This window comes from Chionomys nivalis, chromosome 10 (genome assembly GCF_950005125.1).
Source record: "Chionomys nivalis chromosome 10, mChiNiv1.1, whole genome shotgun sequence".
Classification (NCBI taxonomy): Eukaryota; Metazoa; Chordata; class Mammalia; order Rodentia; family Cricetidae; genus Chionomys; species Chionomys nivalis.
In genome coordinates this window covers 8,298,178-8,323,415 of record NC_080095.1, presented here as the reverse complement: position 1 = coordinate 8,323,415, position 25,238 = coordinate 8,298,178, and the positions used below count along the sequence as shown (strand labels likewise).

The 25,238-nt window shown below is 38.5% G+C and overlaps 1 gene segment (V, D, J or C); it reads right to left on the bottom strand.

Moving 5' to 3' along the window:
• Window positions 1-6,872: 6,872 nt before the first annotated feature.
• LOC130882749 (Ig heavy chain V region 23-like) lies at window positions 6,873-7,336 on the bottom strand. The segment is given in 2 exon segments: window positions 6,873-7,201; window positions 7,291-7,336. Coding segments are annotated over 2 exon segments (375 nt in total).
• Between the last annotated feature and the right edge of the window lie 17,902 nt (window positions 7,337-25,238).

Below are 25,238 nucleotides of genomic sequence, written 5' to 3'. Positions count from 1 at the left end.
TTGGAATTTTGATAGATATTACGTTGAATTTATAAATTGCCTTTGGTAGAACTGCCATTTTTACTATGTTGATCCTACCCATCCAAGAGCATGGGAGATCCTTCCATTTTCTGGTATGCTTTTCAATTTCTTTCTTCAAAGCCTTAAAGTTCTTGCCAAATAGCTCTTTCACTTTCTTGGTTAGTGTAACCCCAAGATAATTTATGCTATTTGTGACTATCATGAAGAGTGAACCTGATAGAAGAAAAAGTGGGAAGTAGACTGTAACACATGAGCACAGGAGACCACTTCCTACATATAACCCCAGTAGCACAAACAACAAGAGCAACATTGAAAAACAGGACCTCCTGAAACTGAGAAGCTTCTGTAAAGCAAAGGACATTGTCATTAAGACAAAAAGGCATCCTACTGAATGGGTGAAGATCTTCATCAACCCCTCATCAGACAAAGGTCTGATTTCCAAAATATATAAAGAACTCAAGAAACTGGACTTTAAAATTCTAATTAACCCAATTAAAAAATGGGATACTGAATTGAACAGAGAATTCTCATCAGACAAAGTTCAAATGGCCAAAAGACATTTAAGGTCATGTTCAACCTCCTTAGCAATCAGGAAAATGCAAATCAAAACAACTTTGAGATACCATCTTACAACTGTCAGAATGGCTAAAATCTAAAATGCCAATGGTAGCCTATGCTGGAGAGGATGTGGAGTAAGGGGAACACTCATCCATTGCTGGTGGGAATGCAAACTTGTGCAACCACACTGTAAGTCAGTGTGGCGGTTTCTCAGGAAATTGGTAATCAATCTACCTTAGGATTCAGCAATACTACTCTTGGGAATATACCCAAGAGATCCCCAATCATACTACAAAAGCATTTGCTCAACTATGTTCATAACAGCATTATTTGTAATAGCCAGAACCTGGAAACAACCTAGGAGCCCCTCAATGGAAGAATGGATAAAGAAAGTGTGGAATATGTACACATTAGAGTATTACTCAGCGGTAAAAAAATAATATCTTGAAATTTGCATGCAAGCAGGTGGAAATAGAAAACACTATCCTGAGTGAGATAACCCAGACCCAAAAATATGAATATGGTATGTACTCACCCATTAGTGGACTCTAGCCATAAACAAACAAAAAAAAAACATTAAGCCTATAGTTCGCAAGCTTAGAGAAGCCAAATAACATGATGATGAACCCCTCCCCAAAAAAACATATATAGATCCTCCTGGAAATTGGAAGCAAACAAGATGGCCAGGCAAAAGTTGGGAACATGGGGATGGGGGTAGAGGTGGGGGTAGGGATGGGAGAAGGGGAGAGGGAGAGAGAGAAGGCAAAAAGGAAAGACTGGAGAGAGCTTAGAGGAGTGAGAGGGTGAAGATGGAAGAAGGGTAGCTATAGGAGCAGGGAAGAAGATATCTACATTAAGGGAGCCATTTTAGGTTTAGCAAGAGACTTGTCTCTAGAGTGGATTCCACGTGTCCATGGAGATGTCCCCAGCTAGGTCCTTGGGCAGAGAGGAGAGGATGCCTAAACTGGCCTTGCCCCACTATCACACTGATGATTATCTTGAATATCACTATAGAAACTTCTTCAAGCGACAGATGGAGATAGAGACAGAGACCCTCATCAGAGCAATGGGCTGAGCTCCCAAGGTCCAGTTGAAGAGCAGATGGAGGGAGAAGATCAACAAAGAAGTCAGGACTACCAGGGGTTGGTCCACCCACTGAGGCAGTGTGCCTGTTCTAATGGGAGCTCACCAAATGCAGCTGGACTGAGACTGAATGAGCATGTGATCAAACTGGACTCTCTGAATGTGCCTGGCAATGGGGACTGACTGAGAAGCCATTGATAAAGGCACTGGGACTTGTTTCTACTGCATGTACTGGCTTTTTGGGACCCATGTCTATTTGGATGCAAAGCTTCCTAGGCCCGGATATAGGGGGGAGGTCCTTGACTTTCCACAGGGCAGTGTTCCCTGTCAGCTCTTAAGGGGGGAGGGGGAGGGAGGAGGGTGACTGGGGGAGCAGGAGGGGAATGGGAGGAGGGGAAGGAGTGTAATTTTTGAATGGAAAAAAATTATAAAAAGAATCTATTTGCAACTGAAAAAAAGAAAAGAAATTTCTCCTCTTAGGAGGCATGTAACTGTTATGACTCCTGTTTCTGTAGAACCCCCTTCTAAGCCTCCTCTACTAAAGCATGGAGATTTAATTGTTCTGTTAAACAATGATTTGGAAACATCTGATGACACTTCTAAGGAGCTTTTACATTCTCATGATGCCTCTGATTTAGAGAAAAAAGCTGGAAAATATCATAATAAAGATTGGCCTCCACCTTATAATATATCATCTGTTCCATTTATAAAATATGGAGGAGTCTTAAACATCATAGTTCAGGACTCTTAGGCATCTCTGTCACTGCCAATGGAGCAGGTATTTGGAGACCCTCTATTAAAATACTTTCTTGTTAAATTCTAAAAGGTGATTCCCCCATCCTTATCTTAATCCCAACACTTGGGATAATTCTACTTACTCATTTCTCTTTCCCCTTCAGATGTAAATGCCACTATGGAGCTACCTGTTTGTTTATTTCTACTAGAAAAACCACACCAGTATGTCAGGAAGCCCTACCTGGCCCCCATCAAATGTAGAAAGAAGTCTCTCCTCTGTATATTGGGATATTTCTATCTGAGAAGTTTGTCAGTCTGTTTGGAGACTCCCAGATTGAAACTGTTTTTACTAAGAAACTTGCCCTCTTTGCTCCCTCCGAATTCCACTCAGCTCCCTACTTTAACTTCCTTGTTTCCCTTAAAAGTTCTCTAAATCTAACAGGGATCAAACAAAAAGTCGTAAGTTTACAAAGACAACTAACTTATATCATAAACTGTTAAATATGAATTTACTTTAATTGCAAACTATTGAAAATAATTAGGAGTAAAGGTGATTAAGTATGCTAAGTAATGTAAATAATTCCTCATAATTCCTCGGGAATTGGTATGTACTCACTGAGAAGTGGATTCTAGCCATAAACAAAGGACATTGAGCCTATAGTTCGTGATCCTAGAGAAGCTAAATAAGAACGTGAACCGAAAGAAAAAAACATATAGTTATCCTCTTGGATATTGGAAGTAGACAAGATCACAGGGCAAAAGTTGGGAGCAGGGGGTGTAGGGGTAGGTTGGGGGGAAGGGGAGGTGGGAAGAGAGAAGGGAGATGGGGAAGATTGGGGAGAACTTGGGGGAATGGGATAATTGAGATGTATGAAGGGTGGATATGGGAGCAGGGAAAAAGATATTTTAACTAAGGGAGCCATTTTAGGGTTGGCAAGAGTCTTGGCTCTAGAGGGGGTTCCCAGGTGCCCAAAGGGATTTCCCCAGCTAGGTCTGTGGACAGCAGAAGAGAGGGTGCCCGAACTGGCCTTCTCCCATAGCCACACTGATTAATATCTTGCATATCACCATAGATCCTTCATCTGGTGAGGGATGGAAATAGGAACAGAGACCCACACTGAAGCACTGGACTGAGCTCCCAAGGCCCAGATGAAGAGCAGAAGGAGGGAGAACATGAGCAAGTAAGTCAGGACCACGAGGGGTGCGTCCACCCACAGAGATGGTGGGACTGATCTAATGGGAGCTAACCAAAACCAGCTGGACTGGGTCTGAATGAGCATATGATCAAACCGGACTCTGAATGTGGCTGACAATGAGTGCGGACTGAGAAGCCAATGATAATGATACTGGATTTTTATTCTACTGCATGTACTGGCTTTTTGGCTTATATAAACAAGAAACATGATCCAAATTTTTTTCAATTGCTATTCTGCTGTTACATTGGGACTCCAAAGGTTTTTAATTTTGACAGTAATTAATAAAATCTGATAAACAACTATTCTGTTTATGACAAAATACTGCCACGATTATAATAACCACAGATAATAGAAAAAATGTTGTAGAATTTTTGGATCTTTATTAAGGTTCTTATAGGCTTTAATAGGTCAACTTGAAAAGATCAACTTGAATTCACCAACACCCATAGGTCAAGAAAAACTTAAGAAAAGTACCAAAGTACCACCAACCTGTGATTTTTTTTCCCACCAGCCTATTTTATTTATTTATTTATTTTGGATTTCTGCCTCCTCCCCGCCAATGCCTCCCATTTCCCTCCCTCTCCCCCAGTCAACTATCCCTCCCTCAGCAGCCCGAAGAGCAGTCAGGGTTCCCTATCTTATGGGAAGTCCAATGATCTCCCACCTCCTTCCAGGTCTAGTAAGGTGAGCATCCAAACAGCCTAGGCTGCCACAAAGCCAGTATGTGCAGTAGGATCTAAACCCAGTGCCATTGTTTTTGACTTCTCAGCAGCCCTCATTGTCTGCTATGATCAGCGAGTCCAGTTTTATCCCATGCCTTTTTTAGACCCAGTCCAGCTGGCCTTGGTGAGTTCCCGATAGACCATCCCCATTGTCTCAGTGTGTGGGTGCATCCCTAGCGGACCTGAATTCCTTGCTCGTGTTCTCTCTCCTTCTGCTCCTCATTTGGGCCTTGGGATTTCAGTCCGGTGCTCCAATGTGGGTCTCTGTCTCTGTCTCCTTTCATCGCCTGATGAAGGTTAATATCCAGGAGGATAACTATATGTTTTTCTTTGGGTTCACCTTCTTATTTAGTTTCTCTAGGATCACGAATTATAGGCTCAATGTCCTTTATTTGTGGCTAGAAACCCATTATGAGTGAGTACATCCCATGTTCCTCTTTTGGAGTCTGGCTTACCTCACTCAGGATAGTGTTTTCTATTTCTGTCCATTTGCATGCAGAATTCAAGAAGTCATTGTTTTTTACTGCTGAGTAGTACTCTAATATGTATATATTCCGTACTTTCTTCATCCATTCTTCCATTGAAGGGCATCTAGGTTGTTTCCAGGTTCTGGCTACTACAAACAGCCTATTTTTTTAATGGGACACTTCTCTCTCTCTCTCTCTCTCTCTCTCTCTCTCTCTCTCTCTCTCTCTCTGTCTCTCTCTCTCTCTCTCTCTGTCTTTCTCTGCTTTCTCATCTACCAGGACACGAGACCACCACAATGTTTTTTCTAAACTACTTTACTTTTGTCCCTAATCTATCTGTTCCTACAGGTTTCAAATCAACCACAGACACCTCCAGCAAATCAAGCACCAACTTTAGCTGTTTCCTCAGAATCTATATCCTGGTCCAGCCTCACAAACTACACATCCCTAATCTCAGATGGTGTTACAGAGCATGAACAATGAGAGAAACAACCTTCACTGACAGCTTTTTGGGTTCTCAACTACAACACCCTAATTTCAGTATGAAGTAGGGACTACATTGTACCTTGTCATTCATTTGTTATTATCAAAAAGTGTACAGAATTAATTTCCTAATTTAACATGTGATAAAAAATTAACTACTAATGTTCTTTGTAGGCCTAAATGATTTAATGCTGCGTTAATTTGGGCATTACTATATGCATTACTACTATAAGACCTGTTGTATGTACAACTGCTTCAGTACAACAGGTTCATACTCAAGAGTATGTTAATTGACTCTCAAAATATGTTATCTAAAAATTGCTAAAAGTCTAGAACACAGGGCCCTTCAGAATCACATCAATGCTTTGGAAGAAGCTGCTCTTTTAAAAGAAATCATTTGAACAATACTAATCTTCGACTTAGTGTTGAGGATCATTCAAGCTTTAAATGGATTGGTGTGAGCGCTCTTCCATATAATGACAAAGAATATGATTGGGGTCAAGTTCAGGCACATTTATAGGGTAGTTGGAATAATTCTGCTTTATCTATAGATATAGATTTCTCCCTTCACCAGAAAATCTCTGACAGGCTCACTCTGTGTGCAAAAATATGTCTGTCTCTGCTTCCTTCATTATCTAAGTTGATATTGATTAGATGTTTTAAGAATGAATAGTGAGCTGCACCACAGTTGAGTTCCAAATCTCCATGAAACCCAATCTTTTCTTTGGTGTTGTTGTATACAACTGTAACAGTGAATACTCAAGAAGTGAGATGATAAACAGCACAATTGATTGATGATGTTCACAAGTACTCATTCAAAAATCCAGATGCACTGTAGAACAAAGGTGACCACCAGGTTGATATCTCATGGCAAGTGAGAAATAATGATCTATCAATATAGTTCTATGTTCTATAAAGGTTTGAGACTATGCTGCAGCTTTCTGAGACTGGGAAGGAAGTAAATATGGGACCAGGGAATAATGCATGATCTCAGAACCTACCTCAATTATCATGTACATACATTGATTTGTTTAATGATTTTTTGTGAAAAGTAATTTCATCATCCTTGCCTATCTTACAGGAATTATATTGTTTGAAGTGCATTTTGACATGTATCTAACATTCTAAGAGACCAGAATGTCTGCAGGACCACACTGCCAGAATTAACTATAAACCTGAAGTCATGTAACATTTAAAACACTGAAGGACATTTATTTTCCCAATAGTTATTATTTGGACATTAAAGCTCAAATCCATAATTCAGTTTATTAAAAACTACCTCCAAAATGTCACATTCTCTTAGAATCCAGAGATGGATTTTTTTTATCACACTTCATAATCACAGTTTTTACTTTTTATTATTTTATTAATGAAAAAATATTTCAATGAATGTGGTCATTGGTGAAGAGATTGTGACGGTATGGTGTACACTAGTTATTCTAAATCAGCATCCTTTCATTCACAGATGAAATTTTGAAAAAGTTGTTACAAAAAAATGAGAGACAAAACAATTCAGAATGTTTGTTTCTGTGAATGTCTTAAAGCTAGTCTTCTCTGTCATCTCAGTCCTACAGCAGCTTTCTGCTCCTCCAGGGTTTCTGACACACTCAGGATGTGGTTATACCACTGTGTCCGGCACAGTAATAGATGGCAGAGTCCTCAGATGTCAGGCTGCTGAGCTTCATGTAGGCTGTGCTGGAGGATGTGTCTGCAGTCAGTTTGGCCTTGCCCTGGAACTTCTGTGCATAGTCAGTAACACCATAACCAGGATTAATAGCTCCAATCCACTCCAGGCTCTGACCAGGACTCTGCTTCACCCAGATAATAACATAACTAGTATAAGTGTAGCCTGAAGCCTTGCAAGATAACTTCACTGACGTCCCAGGTTTCCCCAGTTCAGGTCCTGACTGATGCAGCTGTACCTGGGGGTGGACCCCTGCAATGAAATAGACAGAGTAGTTTGTCAGAGACATTGTCACCTCAGTCCCTGTCTTCTCCTCAGGTTTGGAATTAGAAATCCCTTACCTGTCATTACTGACACAAGGAAGAGAATGGTACAGCTCCATCCCATGGTGTGGGCCTTGTGTGCTCAGTGACTTTGGAGAAGACACTGATCATGTGTTGTTGGGTGTAGACATTCCTGTATTTACCATAATAGACTCAGGCAATTTGCATATTCAAGAACAGAGGACTTCTTAAATAAGCATCTAGTTCAGGTTGAGCAGGAGGTGGAGGACAATTGAGTCAAGCAACAGAATAGTAAAGTTCAAGTCCTGTTCCTGTCTGAAGAAATGCTTCTCACACCATTCCCTCAGCTCTTCAGATGCTGTGGGTGTAACAACAGGACCTATGTTCTCAATAGATTTCTGGCCTGAGGCAGTTTCTCCACTTTGTTACAAAGTTGTCTGATTGATTTACAGAAAGAGGTTGTGATGATAATGGTGGTGACTGGAAATTTTATAACTTGTTTAATTTTGAGAAATTACAGTCTAATTTCAGATATATATATATATATATATATATATATATATATATATGGTTAATATTTGCCATACCAGAAGGTTTCATAGAAAAACTCACTGAAATGTCTTAAAGAAACATACTTCAGAAATATTTGCACATTAATGTTTAATGCAGCACCATTTACTATAACTTATGGAAATAAACTTCATGTCTGTCAGCAGAAGATTACACCAAGAAGACATGGTTGTGTGTGTGACACATCAGGACTAGGTCATCTGAAAGAATAAGGAACTTATATCACCTTTAGCAAAATCAGTGTAACTGGAGATAACTGTATTAATTAAATTTTCTGAAAAACAGATACTATATGAAGCTCTAAGTAGTTTTTATATATTGAATAAATACACAGAACTATTTGTGCAAATATCTAACAACTTAAAAATGAACTGTCTAGCAGAATATAGCAAAAAAAAAGGAACACCAAGACAATGAAGGGTAGGAGTTGTGGGGAAAATATGCACAGTGTAAAACGGACAGGTATGAAAATTCTAAACATATGTAAAATCATTACCTTCATTTTTCAAAATAATTGTGATTATTGTATAAATTTTTTCATGTATAAGGTATATTGTTATCATGTTTTTCCTCAACTATGTTCCTCTGACTTCTTTGGGATCTTCCAAAATGTCTCTTATTTGTTTCATAAAGGCAGAGTAAGTCCAAACTCTGCTATCTATATACTCATAGGTGTATCATTCCATAGTAAAGAAGGTGATGAAGGAGCCTCTAGAGACATTCCCAAAGGTGATTATAATTTTTCATCAGTTATCCAATGGCAAAAGATCCAGAGCTTGGTGTTAGCCCATGAAAAATACCTGCCCGTCATGTTGCAATATATCTTTAACTATTTTTAATTATTTTTTTATTTTTTAAAAATTTGAATCCCCTCCCCTCCTACCATTTTCCTTCCCCTCCCTCCTCCCCCTCCCTCTCCAGTTTTAAGAGAAGTCAGGGTACCCTGCTCTGTGGGAATTCCAAGGCCCTCCTCCCTCCATCCAGGTCTAGGAAGGTGTGCATCCAAACAGACTAGGCTCCCAATAAGCCAGTACATGAGGTAGAATCAAATCCCAGTGCCTTTATTATTGGCTTCTCAGTCAGTCCCCATTGTCAGCCACATTCATAGAGTCTGGTTTGATCACATGCTCATTCAGTCCCAGTCCAGCTGGCCTTGGTGACCACCCATTAGATCAGTGACACTGTCTCAGGTGTGACTCACCTCACGGTCCTGATTTCCTTGCTCATTTTCTCCCTCTTTATGTTCTTCACCTGGACCTTGGGAACTCAGTCTAGTGCTCCAATGTGGGTCTCTGTCTCTATCTCCATCCATCACAGGATGAAGGTTCTATGGTGTTATACAAGGTATTCATCAGTGTGGCTATGGGATAAGGACAGTTCTGACACACTCTCCTCTACTGCCCAAGGACCTAGTTGGGGAAATCCCCTTGGAAATCTGGGAACCCCTCTGGATGTTCTTGCCAACCCTAAAATGGCCCCCTTAATTAAGATATCTTCTTCCATGCTCCCATATCCATCCTTCCTCCATCTCAACCATCCCACTCTCACAAGTTCTCCCCCATCCTCCCCTTCTCCCTTCTCCCTTCTCTCTTCTGCTCTTCCCTTCCCACTACCCCACACCCACCCCAGTGCTCCCAACTTTTGTCCAGTGATATTATCTTCTTCTAATTTCCAGGAGGATAAATATATGTTTTTTTTGGGGGGGGGGTGGTTAGGACTGAAGCATACATAAACCCTACAGAGATTATGAAAGCAGGCACGATGCCTGCAAAGATTTGATCCAAGTGGGTTTCCAGTGATGAGAGAGAGAAAAAGAGAAAGAGAGTGGAGAGAGAGAGAGAGAGAGAGAGAGAGAGAGAGAGAGAGAGAGAGAGAGAGAGAGAGAAGCTCTCAACCCAAAGCAAGAAGTTTCAGCAATCTTTGCTTGCAAAGGAAGCATTAGTTTTCTGGTATTGAGTGTCATTGTGTATATTAACCACACATATGGATGGATCCTTGCCCAGGAGTATATGACCAACACAAAATGTTGTCAATTGTATGTTTGTAGATATTTCTATCATATCAATTTATACTGCATTTCTTTTCATCTAATATGTTTTTGCTTAGTACTATGGTTCAAAGGTTGAATTGTTTAAAGTGTTTTGGTTTGGTTTGGTGTACTTTAGATTTGTTTTCTCTTTCTCTCTCTGCCTCTCTCTCTCTGTCTCTCTATCACTATCTCTCTTTGTGTGTGTGTGTGTGTGTCTGTGATCTGTGTATTTTTGTTTGTTTTAATCCTATTTTTAAACTTTTTTAGTTTATGTGTTTGCAATCTACAGAGAAAAAGAGCTGGATGGTAGGGAAGAAGGAAGGATCTAGAAAAAGTTAGAAGATGGAAATCAGTAATTATAATATATTACATTAAAATTTATTTTAAAAATACATAAACACAATATATTTATCATAAAATATTTAAGAGTATGAAAGAGGAGAGATGATCCTTTGACAAGGATCCTCATGGGTAGAGGATATAACCTTTTAGACAGTTTTCTCTCTCTCTCTGTCTGCCTCTGAATTCAGGATCTTCTTATCCTTGGACAGAGAATGTGTTAATAAAGCTTTACAGGAGTTGGAAGTTTTCACAAGGAAGGTTGAATTTGGAAGGTGCTTCCAGGAATGAGAAAATCCAAGAACACCATACAGTATTTTGTCAATATGACTGTTTCTGAAGTATAACAACAAATAGTAATACAAAAATTCATGCTACAGAAAGCCAAGCTACTCGTGTATGTTTTGTTCTAAGTTCAGGACCATGAATCATCTGTGCCTAATATTTCAAAAGTAAAGCAGCTTGAACCAGTCAGTTGCATGGCTTCTTTTCTATCACTGACCATAATTGGCATGATGTCTTTGAGTCATTCAGTTCACCCTCACGGCAACATATTATTATAAAGGAACAGTTCTCCATACAGTTCAGGAGGCTGAATGGACTTATGTTGGCATTTCTTCTTCTGTTGTTGTCAGAGTGATGTCCATAAGTCTTCACCTCATAGTCTAGTTTGGTGGGATGCTGATGGCTATCATGTGTGACAATGTACAGGAGTCTTTGCCTGTTTATTCCATATGGCTTCACAGAGACATACTCCTTATATAATGAAATATATTCACAAAATTCTGGGCCCTGAAATTGTTGAGAGATGGCAGGAGAGTCTGCTCTTAGGTAAACAATGTGAGTATTGCAGCATGTGCTGATCTGAGGCAATGTCTGTGGAACTATGTAAGATTTTTCCAAAAATACATGAACATATTGATTTCTAGCATTCTCATCCACTTATTATTTGTGGATTATTTCCCAGTTCATATCTGTCTGCAAGTAGTTCCTTGCATTATTGTTTCTATGTTTGATGCATCTGTCACCACTGAAGGGCCTGAGCATGACTTGCAGTATTCCTGAGTCTCTTTGCAGATAGGTTTGCATCTGAAACCTGGATCATACCTTCTCACTCTGTTTCACTTGCAGATGGAAACACCATGGTTTCCTCAATGGTCAGATATCTCAGCCGAAATGAGAATCAATTTAGATGTGTTTCTGCAGCTTTCTGTACTATCTCCTAGGTAATTTACCTATGGAGGAGGTGGTGATAACTTTTACCATTCATTTCTCTGAAATATCATGAATCAGCAGTCGGAATTTCTATTGATAGAACACTTAGACTGTACAAATCAAGAGGAATGTCTATGAAGGTTTATTAAATGTGGACCCAATACTTATTATGGATAGGACACCTGATGACACAATTGGATCACTGAAAAGCATAAAAAACAATTACAGGCTCCCAATGTGCAATCATATGAGAATACTCATGAGAAAGACTTGGTACATTGATTGGCATCTAGAAAAATTTAATGAAATGCATATTAATCTTTGTTGTTCTAAGAAAACACAGAGTCAATTATAGGATATGGAGATTTTCTGTCTATTGAAATGAGACTTAAGTCAAACAAGACATTATAGACTTTGAGTGTGGGCATAAGAGTTGAAAAGAAGAATCTGATAAAATTCCAATATTCAGCAAGCGAAGAAGTAACCACATATTTCTTCACTGAAAGTAAATTATGTTCTAAAATCCCAGAAAGTAAGTCTTATTGGAAAGGCAACTGTCATCACAGAAGGAAGTCACAAAAGAATATACATTTACTCTGGTGTCACGAGAAGACTCAAGTAGGAATGACATGTCTCTGCTACTGACCAACGTATTCCTGTGGACCCAATACTTCTAATCAGTTGATAAGTCTGAGGTCTCTTGCATGAAAAATAAGATGTTGTGGCCCTTTTAGAAGAATTGTAAATGGACCTTTATTTAAAGACTTGCAGCCATGAGAGTTGCTATACTCATTGTGCTTGCAGAATCTATTCACTTCTGAATTGGAATGTTGAAATTTTTTCTACATATTGATCAATCTCCATGCCTCAGTTGGAGGAAAGTTGTAGTGTGCTTTGAAACTCACTGGTATTTTATGCATTATTTCCTATTATCATTTTTTATATAAATTCCTGACCACAGTTTCCTGCTTCCTTCTCTCCTCGAAGTCGCTCCCCACACATATCCCTCTGTCCCACTCCTTCTCTGTTTCTGTTGAGGAAAGGACAGGTCTCCCATGAGTATCAACAAAATGTGGCTTATCATGTTATAGTAAGATTAATCACCTCCTATGTACTTTTACTAGGCAAGGAGACACAATATGACAAGTAGGGACCCAAAGCCAGTAAAAGAGTTTTAGACATTCCCTGTCCCCACTGTTAGTAACACCCCAAGAGGAACAATTCTAAATTATATGCAGTGGACCTAGACCATATCTTTGCAGGCTGACTGGTTGCCAGTTCAGGCTCTGTGAATCCCTAAGATCCCATGTTAGTTGATTCCCTGACTTTTCTTTTTGTGTCCTTGAGCCTTCTGACTCATGCTATCCTTTCTCCACCTTTTCTGTGGCATTTGTAGTGGGTGTTCTCTGTTTCCATATTTTGATGGATGATACCTCTGTCAGAACAACTGGACAAGACATCAATCAATGAGAATACCTGATTTTTAATTCAGCACACAGTTGCAAGTTTCTCACTTAGAACTGGAGAAAAATATTCATACTTGCCAAAAGGTATTATTAGAATAATAACATCTATTCACAGCATTCAGATTTCTCATGTACAGGAACTCTGTGATGGAGGAACATGCATAACAGGTCACCTTTCTCAGCTTTATTCTCCATAACAAACCACAGAGATAACAGGTGTCATGTGTCTCCATGCTTCTCTTTGCTGAGATATTCATTCAGTCTGCACAGTCTTCAGCAGAACACTAGTGCCTGTGACATGGATGTATCCCCAAAACATTAGAACAGGTTATTGTGTCTCTGTGTTTCACAGCAATGCAATATGCTGTCAATACAAGGCGGGGTATTGAGACTTGGAAAGACTAGGAGTTTGGAACCTGTGATCAGTGGTTAATCTCTGAACCTACCTCTCAGATCTTATGACTAAAAACTGGAATGAAGAAATCATTTTAAATAGTAATTATGAAGTACTTTTGGACATCTCCTGACAAGTAGTCTTTTATTTACTAGATTATCAAACACTTCTGCTCCAAAATATTGAGCCAGTTATGGTAGTACCTATCCAACAGAATTTATTCTTAGTCCTGTTTATTTCCTCAACAATTAAGCACAATTTTGAGCAAGTTTGCATGTTACTCTTCTCTGTCCTTTCAGCAATAAGGCAGATTCTTGCTCCTTCAGAGTTTCTGACATGCCTCAGATGTGTGCTGTGACTCTGTGTCTTACACAGTAATAGATAACAAAGTCCACAGGTGTCAGGATGTTGAGCTCCATGTAGGCTGTGATGAACATGGTGTATGCATAGACTGTGGCTCTGTCCTCAAACTTTTTGTCTATACTTTATTCTACCAATGGTTGGGAGTATGTTTCTAATCCACTCAAGCCCACATGTTAGCATCTTCCTCACCCAATCCACATAGGAAATGGGGAAGCCATGAGTCAAAATCCTTGCAGGACACCATTACTGAAGCTCCAGAACTTCTCAATTCAGACACAGACTTCTGCAGATGATCCTAAGAATTGATTCCTGAGGAGAGGAAATAGTGGCTGTTACTGTCACTTTACCCTCATTTTCCCCCTCAGACCTAAGACTAAAAATTCACTTACCTGTAGCTGCTGTCACTAGGCTGAACATGATCCAGAGCCAGTCCATGTTGAAAACATGTGTGCTAGGAACTAAGGACAAAAGTGCTTCTGTATAGTTTATGGACATTCTTTTATTTACAACCAGGAACTCTATAATTTACAACCAGAACCTCTGTAATTTATATATTTATGAGGGAGGGTATTTGTTAGGTCAACAATTGATCTTGTTTGAGAAAGAACAGAAAGAAGATTCTGTTTTAGGCAGCATCATGGTGAGATCTGATCCTCAAATCTGTCTGAGGAAATGTATTCTTTGCTCCATCCTGGTCCTTGTGCACACAGAGCTCTTACATCCCACTGAAAATCAGTTTATCACTCACATTAAAGTGAATTACCCATCAATGGTTCAAGGGACACCTGAATCTCCTTAGTGTCAACAATTATATGTGATGTGAGAAGGTCCATTGAGATTGTCAAGGTTCAATAAGACACTAGCACAGAACACTGGAGATTGCTGTACATGACAACACCAGTGATCAGCATGACCATGGATATCTGTGATATCAGGTGACAAGTCTTAGGACACGTTTTCCCAAAATGTTTCTCAGGGTTGTGAGAACCACATAACCTTAATTTATGCTAATAAGTGCTTGATGGTTATACAGAGGCAATAGGAATGCAATGGGGTCTTTGGTGGGTTAACATATGGGCTCTATTTAACAATGAACCTCTCTAGTGTTATAGCATGGATATCTCACATGTCAACTACACCATAAGCTCTGAGTGTAGTGAAATTGACAATGGAAACCAGGGTCTATTGAAATCTCAATGTACAACTTCCTGTTCTACTTTTGCTGCCATTTACTTCTTAGGGATTGGTGAGTCTACAATAACCCCTTCCAGTCTTAGGACCCTGTTTCTGTAACTTTGTCTACAATGTAATACACAGTCCTCTTATAATGACTCCTTCTTCTCTTTTTCATTCTCTAACTGATGGTGTTGAGTAGATATTTAGTGAACAAATGATAAGAGAGGATTTTCTCTTTCTGCATATTAATATTGCCTGCAGTGGCATGATGGTGACAGAAATAACCTCTGTTATAAATATTGTGGCTGTATATTTGTGTCTACATACCTTAATTTTATTTCAATGAATTTACTTTTATTTCTATTCTTCAATGTTTAAAATTATTTAAAAGGTACTTAGAAACACTCTTTATGCTCATTCCTGATTAACATCATATGCATAAGAACATGAGTTTGATTCTACTATTCAAAAATAACAAGATAAAGAAAAACACTATTCAAAACACTGCAAACTATATTCATATATCTATTGGCTACCATTGTTGAGAGTTTGTCAGACACTAGCATTGTGCTCAGCATTCAAAGAGCAGTTTCTTATTGTATTAAATTAGTAATGAAATCTGTAATTAAAATACCGAACTCTGAAACTGCTGAGAATATGTTATATTGGAGTGTTTGACCCTAATGTAACAGCTATATCAACTCATCAGTGTCTCAGAGTGCACTGGAGAATAGGGGGCAGAAAACAAGTTGGATAAAAGAATGAGAATATATGTACATCAGAGATGTTTCTTATACATACCATAGCTATTTATTCAAGAAGTAGCTATGGTTTTTTTATGACTCCTGCAGAAGATTGGGAACCTCACAGGTTCAACATGGACAGTGGCAAAGAATCCAAGGCTTCATCCCTTTCTTAGAGACTATTGACAAAATGGATGTTGGGAAATGGGCTGACATTTCTTCATGCATATATCATCTGGTAACACTCCCAACATATCTACTTGCCAGCACTCTTTCCCCTATTCAGTCAAGAAATTCAACTTAAATGAAATTGGTCACATATAAAGGAAGACAATGATGTGTAACAAAAAAGGGAAGCCGGGCGGTGGTGGCGCACACCTTTAATCCCAGCACTTGGGAGGCAGAGGCACGTGAATCTCTGTGAGTTCGAGACCAGCCGGTTCTACAAGAGCTAGTTCCAGGACAGGCTCCAAAGCCACAGAGAAACCCTGTCTCGGAAAACAAAAACAAAAACAAACAAACAAACAAAAAACATAAAAAAGGGAAAAGATGAGAAAGAGAAATGAGAGTGAAAGTAACTAAAATCCTTTACATATATTTATAAAACTTCCTTATAAATATTTCAAAATTGAAAAAAAAGAAATTTAATGGAAGTAATGAAAAATCATCTATGGCATTGAGGTATTCATATGTATAAGAGGAGACAGACTAAAAGGGAAATGAGTTCAAGGAGCAAATTTTAATTTACCTAGGATTGCAAAGCTGCTAGCATAAGTTTGGCCAAGGAAATTCACATTCACCATAAGGCATTCTTAGTATGATATTTTCTGTATCAGTCACAGAGCATCATATTTGTCCATGGGGGGACTGCCTTCTAGAGGAACCTAAATAGCAACTGTTTAGTAAAGGGGCATCCTAATGATGTTAATTCATGGAAATTTTCCTAGTTCCTGGTCTCATCCTGGTTATGGTTCTTCACTTTATCCAAATCCAAGTGCTCTTCAGGAGCAAGCTGAGCCCCATGTAGCCCACGGGTTGTGGGAGGTGCTGGGGTGTCAGTGCAGATTTCTCCTCTGTGACAGACTCTTACTGTATACAGGACATCAAGATTGAGGAAAGCTGTGAATATGGGGTCAAGGATTAAACATAAAATTCCAGACTCTCTTTTAAATCTGCGATTAACATGAACTTGTTCTTCAAATAAATTATTTGCAATGAAAATGGCAGGAAAAAAATCAGCTGTCCAACAGAAATTATATTTAGAAATCATTTCCTTCAGATTTTTCTTTCATTTTTTTCTTGTTAAAATAAATTGTTCCATACAATATATTCTGATGACAGGTTCCTTTACCCTACTCCTCCTAGTCCCTCCCCACCTCTCCTCATATCCACAGTCACAATCACCCTATCTCTCAAAAAAACAAAGAGGCTCCTATGGATTAATAGTAAAAGAGTTTAAGATAAAAACAAAGGGAAAATGGAAATAGAACAAAACAACCAAATGTGAAAAACTGATAATGAAAGAACACAAGAAAAACATATAGATGCACACACACACACACACACACACATTCACATACTCAGGAATCCCATGAGGCCATAATATATACAAAGGGTCTGTGTGGTAGAAAAAAGCAGAAAAAAAAATGCAATACCCTGTTATAGACAAAGCACCGCAGAAGATGTAACAAGTTGATCTTATGTTGGGCACCTATTGCTAGGAATGTCATAGAGAGTGGTCTGTTTCCCCAATGAGATTCCCTCTGAGAAAACTAATTTGTCATTTGCAAGTGGCTATTTATAAATGATGAAATATATCTTCATCAAAATATCGATTCAGTATTGGGAGAAGCATATGTTCACATTATCACAAATATGAGGACATTTGGATCTGTGTTGTCAGTTTAAAGCTGCTCACTCTTTGAGTCTTAGAGGCAGATGGACAGAAAAATTTATGAATATAGTGAGAATGAATCCGTAACTGAAGTCAGTCAGATCAGAAGCTGAGAATCTACATTAAAAACACACAGGATGCATAGTTTCCAGACCACACATTAAGCTATCCCTTAACTCCAGATGAGGGACTGAACTCTGAATTAGGTGCACAACAGTCAGAACTGTTATTTTACAATTCAGCAAAGAAACAGAGGATACAATGAAGAAATGCAGTTAGGGAAAGAACTTTATTAAAATTTCATTTCCATCACATCTTAGCCTTAAACTTGCAGTCCTTAAGAAGAGGAGAGGGGATTGGAGAACATCGTGTTTACTTGAGTACGAGCCTGGCCCCTGTTCCACTTGGCTCCCCTTGAATTACTAACATTGCTCCAGTCAAGGGTCTTTACTACCCACTCTCTGAATGAAAAGTCTATTGGGGTTTCCTGAGCTTCCCCTGCAGCTGATCCTGGGGACTATTCTTGGTCTCATAGACTTTTCTGCATTTAGTTGAATTAGAATTAGATGTCATATTTGTTTTAAGAAAATTAACCAAAGAAGGACTTGCTTATTTTCAAAGACAGGAACAATTTTTAGAGTATATAATTGCAAAAAGGATCCCGAGAAAACCATCAGATGGAGAAGGCTACCAGATAACACAGAAAAGTACCAATTATGCCTACTTCTATGATTCATGTGTGCTGATCGCCCCCTGCTGGTCACAGGTCATAGCAGAGAGGATTTTGGCTGGGCTCTCACACAAAAGTCCTCACTGTGTCCCTCGTACAGTAATACATGGCTGTGTACTCAGTTCTCAGGTTGTTCATTTGAAGGAAGACCTTGCTTTGGGAATCATCTCTGGAGATGGTGAATCTGCTTTTCACCGAAGCAGCATAATAGGTTACATAATTATTACTTCTAACTCCTATGGCATCAACCCATTCCAGACCTTTCCCTGGAGCTTGGTCGACCCATAACATGGCATAGCTAGTGAAGGTGAATCCAGAGGCTGCACAGGAGAGCTTCAATGACTCCTTGGGCTGGACCAATCCTCCACCAGACTCAACCAGCTGCACCTCACAATGTATATCTGCAAAAAGAGACAACAATGATCAAGGAACTGCCACACATCTACTGTCTCTATCTCTCACACCTACTCTTGCACTCGGTATCCCTTGTTATCTATCTACCTTTCAAAACAACAACCAAGAAAACCCAGTTCAACCCCAATCCCATGTTGATTGTAATGTGTTCAGTGTTGATCTTCAAATGGGAAGAGAGGGCTAACGTCCTCTGTGTGACGTGCAGGGTCAGGGCAGAGCTGGTTTTCACAAGCAAAGGAAAGTCATATTTGCATATCTTCCTGCATATCTTATGCTCTGATCTATGAGCCTTTGGGACATGTTACTTGTGCAAATGTCTGAAAGAAAATGCAGTAGCAAAGTGAGCATTATTTTATTAAAATCTTATTCATATTTCATTTGTAATAAAACTTCATTAATTTATTTTATTTTACTTTCTTTGCATGTTCACAAATTACTACGTATCTTTCCAGTAAATTCATATGAAGTTTTAAAATGAAAATTGCACTTTTTATAGTTTTAGGAGAATTAATATTAATTTCAAATAATAGTGAAAGTATGCAGGCTGAAGATGCATGGCCCAATGTTACAGAAGAACATTAAGTGACTGATTAGGCATCAAGCTGTCTATGTCAATTCTAGAACTTTGGAAGTTGCTTATAAAGTACTTCCAGTTTACTTAGGTAATATTGTATTCTATTGTGATCTTTCATAGAGTTGAAGACACATACTTCTAATTTTCCTTAATTTTGATAAAAGATAAGTTAGATATGAAACTTGAGACTCACAAATAAATATTGTAACTGTAAATCTTGGCTTGATATCTGCTTGTCTATGTAATTTTTTATGTTAAAGATAAAACCATTTTTATTTAGCCAGAAAAGGGGAGATGATGCGAGATTCTCCTCTGTATGCTTTGACTGTGTTTTATTACCATTTGTTAATAAAGAAGTTACTTCAGTCCATGGTAGGGCAGAATAGAACAAGGAAGGAAAACTAAACTGAATGCAGGGAGAAAGATGTCAGAGTCAGGGAGATACAAAGAAACTACCAAAGGAGAAAGATACAGTAACTTAGTAGTAGGCCACAGCCTCCTGGTGATAAACAGATTAATAGAAATGACTTAATTTAAATTATAAGAGCTAGATAGAAAAATACTTGAGTCATCAGCTAAACAATATTGTGATTAATAAAATTTTGTGTGATTATTTGTGTTTGGGTGGCTGGGAAACAAACAAGCAGTCTCCACTTAGAGTCACCCGCAATGTTTTTTATCCCTCTCCTTTTCATATTTCTCTCTCCTTAATTTCCTCTTCCTACCATTAGCAGATAAATACCCGCCCCCATTTTCCCATTCTCCCAGTCATAACACTTGGGTCCTACTATCCACTTCTCTAAGAACTTTCCCCACAGATTCCTGCAAAAATGGTTTTTCCCTTGATTTCAACAAAAATAGATATCGACATAAACAACAAATGGCATATACCATCATCAACAGACACAGAAGCTTCTCTAAAATGGGTCACATATTGGGATGCAAAGCAAATCTTACCAAATTAAGAATAATTGTGCCCAGTCTGCACATCCTATCTGTTCAAAATGCAATGAAGATTATCATCTTCAGTGAACGAAGAACAACTCCACAGTTTCAATAACATTTAACAACTGATTACTGATCAAGAGTAAAAAAGGAAATTGATTAAGAAATTTTTTTTATTTACTAGTGTCTAATAAAATGAAAACACAGAAAATCCTCTCAGACAGATTGGAAGCCACAATGGGCAAATTTTCTAGTTTTATGTGTTTAGTTGTTCTCTGTTTGGATGGTGGATGATGTTTTGACATGAGTCCTTTTCAAATGACTTTGGTTATTGCAAATAACAGAAGTTATTTGACTTCACCTCTCCACAGGTTCATGACTTTTACACACACATAGAGAGGGATAAAAAGGCAGAGAGACTGAGGAATAGAGAAGGAGAGAGGAAGAAGTTATCAGATGAGACTGGACAGGGCTTTGGTTTCACTAATGTTGTCCTGTTGCTGCAAGCTTTTCTTGAACTATTAAACAATAAAGAATTTCACATGTATTGGTGACTGTTGATTTAAGTCCACCATATTAAGCCTATCTAATGGCATTCATCTCCCACCTTAGAGACACAATGAGAAGTAAAGGGTCTGTGAATGTTTGAGAGTTATATAATGCAGATGTTTTACCTAGAACACTGATTTCTGCTCTTTTGCATTCGGTGTGAGAACTATACTATGTTGGGAAAATTCTTGAATTATGTCCATTCCTTCTCCAGCAGTCAGTTGCTCTTCACTGACTCATTCTCACAAACACTGATGGATGCCTATCAAAAGAAGACAGAGGGTTGGGGGTTGAAAAAGAGAAAACCCTGAAGTTGCATATTTCACAGATTCTTATCAAGTCTGAAAACATGTCTAGCAGTAAATCTCAAGCTCTAAGTCATTGCTACGAAACACACAATACAAACATAATGAACAGCTAAATATTTATAGATTCTCAATTGTGCCACAAGGACATGTGCTCAACTATGTTCATAGCAGCATTGTTTGTCATAGCCAGGACTGGGAAAGAACCTAAATGCCCCTCAATCAAAGAATGGATAAGAAAAATGTGGTACATTTATACAATAGAGTACTACAAAGCAGAAAAAAATGACAGCTTGAATTTTGCAGGAAAATGAATGGAGCTATAAAACATTATTTTGAGTGAACTACAAATCACAATCCCAGATAACTTAGAAAACAATGAGGACACTAAGAAAGACTTACATAGATATAATCTACATGGGAAGTAGAAAAATACAAGATCTCCTGAGTAAATTGGGAGCTTGGGGACCTTGGGGGAGGATTGAAGAGGGAAGGGAGAGGCAGGGAGGGTAGCAGAGTTAAATGTAGAGCTCAATAAATATCAATAAAAAATGAATTCTATGAGGATGCAATTCTGGAGTCCCAGCAGAAACAGTGGGCATGGTGACTGACTCGTGTGTGGTTGTATGCCAGCGCCTTGAGAAAGAATAAAGTGAACTGTGAGTTTTATGGGCAAAAAAAAAAAAAAAAAAAAAAAGCAGAGAAAGAAATCAAGATACATCGCCATTAATAGTAGCCAAAATAACATAAAATAACTAACTAAAGAACTGAAAGACCTGGTCCAAAATAACTTCAAGTCATTTTAAAAGGAAAATAAAGAAGATATCAGAAAATGGAAAGATCTCCCATGCTCTTGAATAGGTAGGACCAACATAATAAAATGGTAATCCCACCAAAAGCAATCTACAGATTCAATGCAATCCTCATCAAAATTCTAACACAATTCTTCCCAAATCTCGAAAGAGCAATGTTCAAATTAACATAAAAAACAAAACACCCAAGATATCCAAAACAATTTATACATTAAAGGAATTCCCAGAGGCATTATCATCCCTGGCATCAAGCTCTATTATAAAGCAATAGTAATGAAAACAGCTTGGTATTGGCATAAATACAGGCAGGCTGATCAAGAGAATTGGATCAAAGAACCAGATATTAATCCACACACCAATGAGCCTTGATTTTCAACAAAGAAGCTAAATTATACAATGGAAAAAAGAAAGCATCTTCAACAAATGGTGCTGTCATAACTGCATGTTAGCATGTAGAATAATTAAAATAGATCCATATCTATACCATGTACTACACTCAAGTTCAAGTGAACTACAATATAATCCAGCCACACTGAACCTGATAAAAGAGAAAGTGGGAAGTGGCCTTAAATGCATGAACACAAGAGACCAGTTCCTAAATATAATACCAGTAGCACAGACACAGAGATCAACAATAAATAAATGGTACCACCAGAAACTGAGAAGATTTTGTACAACAAAGGACATAGATAATAAGACAAATAGGCAGCCTACTGAATGGGAAAAATCTTCACCAACCCCATATCAGACAGAGAACTAATCTCCAAAATATATAAAGAAATCAAGAAACTAGGCATCAAAATACCAAATAAGACAATAAAAAATGGGGTACAGATATAAACAGAGAATTCTCAATAGAAGAATTGGGAATGGCCCAAAGATACTTACGGAAATGTTCAACATTTTTGGCCATCAGGGAAATGCAAATCAAAATGACTCTGACATACAATCTTACACAAGTTAGAATGGCTAAGATCAAAAACATTAATGACAGCTTGTGCCAGAGAGGATATAGAGTGAAAGGAACACATCTCCATTGCTGGTGGTAGTGCAAACATAAACAACCACTTTGGAAATCAGGATGATGATTTCTCAGAAAATTGGGAATCAACCTAACTCAAGACCCAGCAATAGCACTATTGGACATATACACAAAGGATGTTCAATCACACTATAGGTACATTTGTCCAACTATGCTCACAGCAGTAGCATTTGTAATAGCCAGAACAAAGAAACAATCTAGATGCCCATCAACCAAAGAATCAATAATGAAAATGTGGTACATTTATGCAGTAAAGTACTACTCAGAGGTAAAAATAAAAATTACATTAAAATTTGCATGCAAATGGACAGAAGTGGAAGAAAACATCCTAAGTGAGGTAAGCCAGATTCAAAAAATGAACATGGAATGTCCTCACGCATAAGTGGATAGAAGTTGTAAAGCAAAGAATAAAGAGCCTGTAATCTATGACCCCAGGAAGTTAGGTTACAGAGAAAATACTAAGAGAAACATACATAGACTACCTTGAGAAGGGGAAGTAGACCTGATATTCTGAGAAAGTTGGGAGTATGTGTGGAGGGGAGAAGGGTTTTTGTGGGGAGGGAGTTAGTCCTGCCTCAAAGCAATGTGCTAGCCTTCATTGATTCCTCATGTGAAGCCTTACCCTCTCTGAGGAATGAATGGGAGTGGAATGAAGGAGAAAGTGGGAGGGGGGAGCAGGAGGAGGGGAAGGAATGGTACTGGGAATGGTATGTAAAATGAGAAAAAAAATGTCTTTAAAAAATAAGTAAATCATTTTTAATATCAAAAAATGTTATATTGAGATGATTTGAGGGTCATTTCTCTAAAGAAATAAAGATATTATGGCAAATATGTAAGAAAGGATACTCTTGGCCTGACAAGTCCATATGCAAACAATTCTCATCACCCCTCAGTATGGACTATGACTTTAGTAATGGATGGATGGTTGCCTGTCTACTGCTTCTTATATCAAAAGAATTAATACCTTAAAAACAATAATCTTTTCATAAGTTTATCAGACAAGGTAATTTCTAAACATCAGCCCAACAGCTTGCCTGCTTTTAGGCAGTTACAATCAAAGTAGTCAAACTGCTTTAAGAACTTGGGATAAAGTTCTTGACATTAATACTCCCAAAACATCTTTCCCACAAAACCTACAGATCCTTTTATTACTTTGTAGGTCATCTGTAGTAGGAGCTGTGGGCTGTGTTCCTGCTGCCCCAGCTCCTGGTCACCTGGCTAGCTTATGCCCCAAAATAACAACACACAAACTGTATTCTTTTAAACACTGCTTGGCCCATTATATCTAGCCTCTTCTCGGCTAACTCTCTCACCTGGACTAGCCCATTTCTAATAATGTGTGTAGCACCCCAAGATGCGCTTACCAGGAAGATTCGAGCCTACGTCCATCCTGGGTCAGAGCTTCATCGCATCTGCCCTGGAGAAGAGCGGCATCGCGTCTGGCTCTGAGAGGAGCGGCCCTTCATCTGAGCTCACTTCCTCTTCCTCCCAGCATTCTGTTCTGTTTACTCCACCCATCATTGCTCTAACCTATGAGGGCCAAGCAGTTTCTTTATTAATTAACCAATGACCTTCCTCAATTATTTCCCCTTTTTCTGTTTAAACAAAAAAGGAAGGCTTTAACTTTAACATAGCAAAATTACATATAACAAAACAGTTATCAAGTAAGAATTACAGTTACAATATTTATATCTATTTTATCTTTTATCATAACAAAGGAAAACTATAACTATCTATCTATTCTTCAACTCCACCAAAAACTCCAGAAGGATATAATATTACCTAAGTAAATGAGAAGTAAGCAACTTACAAAACTCTAGAAATCACAGAGACATCTCGCTGCCTGGACAGTCACCCAAAGTTCCTCTGTACCGTTGGGGCATCCATCTTCGGCCTACCGGTCCATAGTTTCCAGCAGATATTACAATGAAGCAGGAAATTTCAAAGGCAGTTCAGTCACTATCTGCTGTGTCCTGCAGAATGGCTCGCAGACTCTTTCATGAATCAGGAACCCCAAAAGATCATCTCACCTTTAGGCAAGTTCAGCAGTCCTCTCACTGTGGGTTCTCTGTGTCCAGTTCATGCAACCGTCCAGGCAGGAGCAGTTTTCTTGCCCAAATGGCTATCAAACTCCATAAGGTGCCTCTTCGATGCCCATCTTCTTCTTGAAGTAGATTGGTGCTGCAGCAGACATGTCTCATTGTCAGAAAAACCATAAGTTATTAAAACATTTAAAATGCCGTATTCTCTAGCCTTTGAAAGATATGATGAGTGCCTATCTGAAATATATCTATGTACATCTAGAAAATCTAACATGACTACAAACTTGACTATTATAGATAACTATTCATTAACAACTTATATATATAACATAACATTTTTATATGAGCTACACAATCACGATACCTTAATCAATATCAGAAATACATATACATATAACAAAAT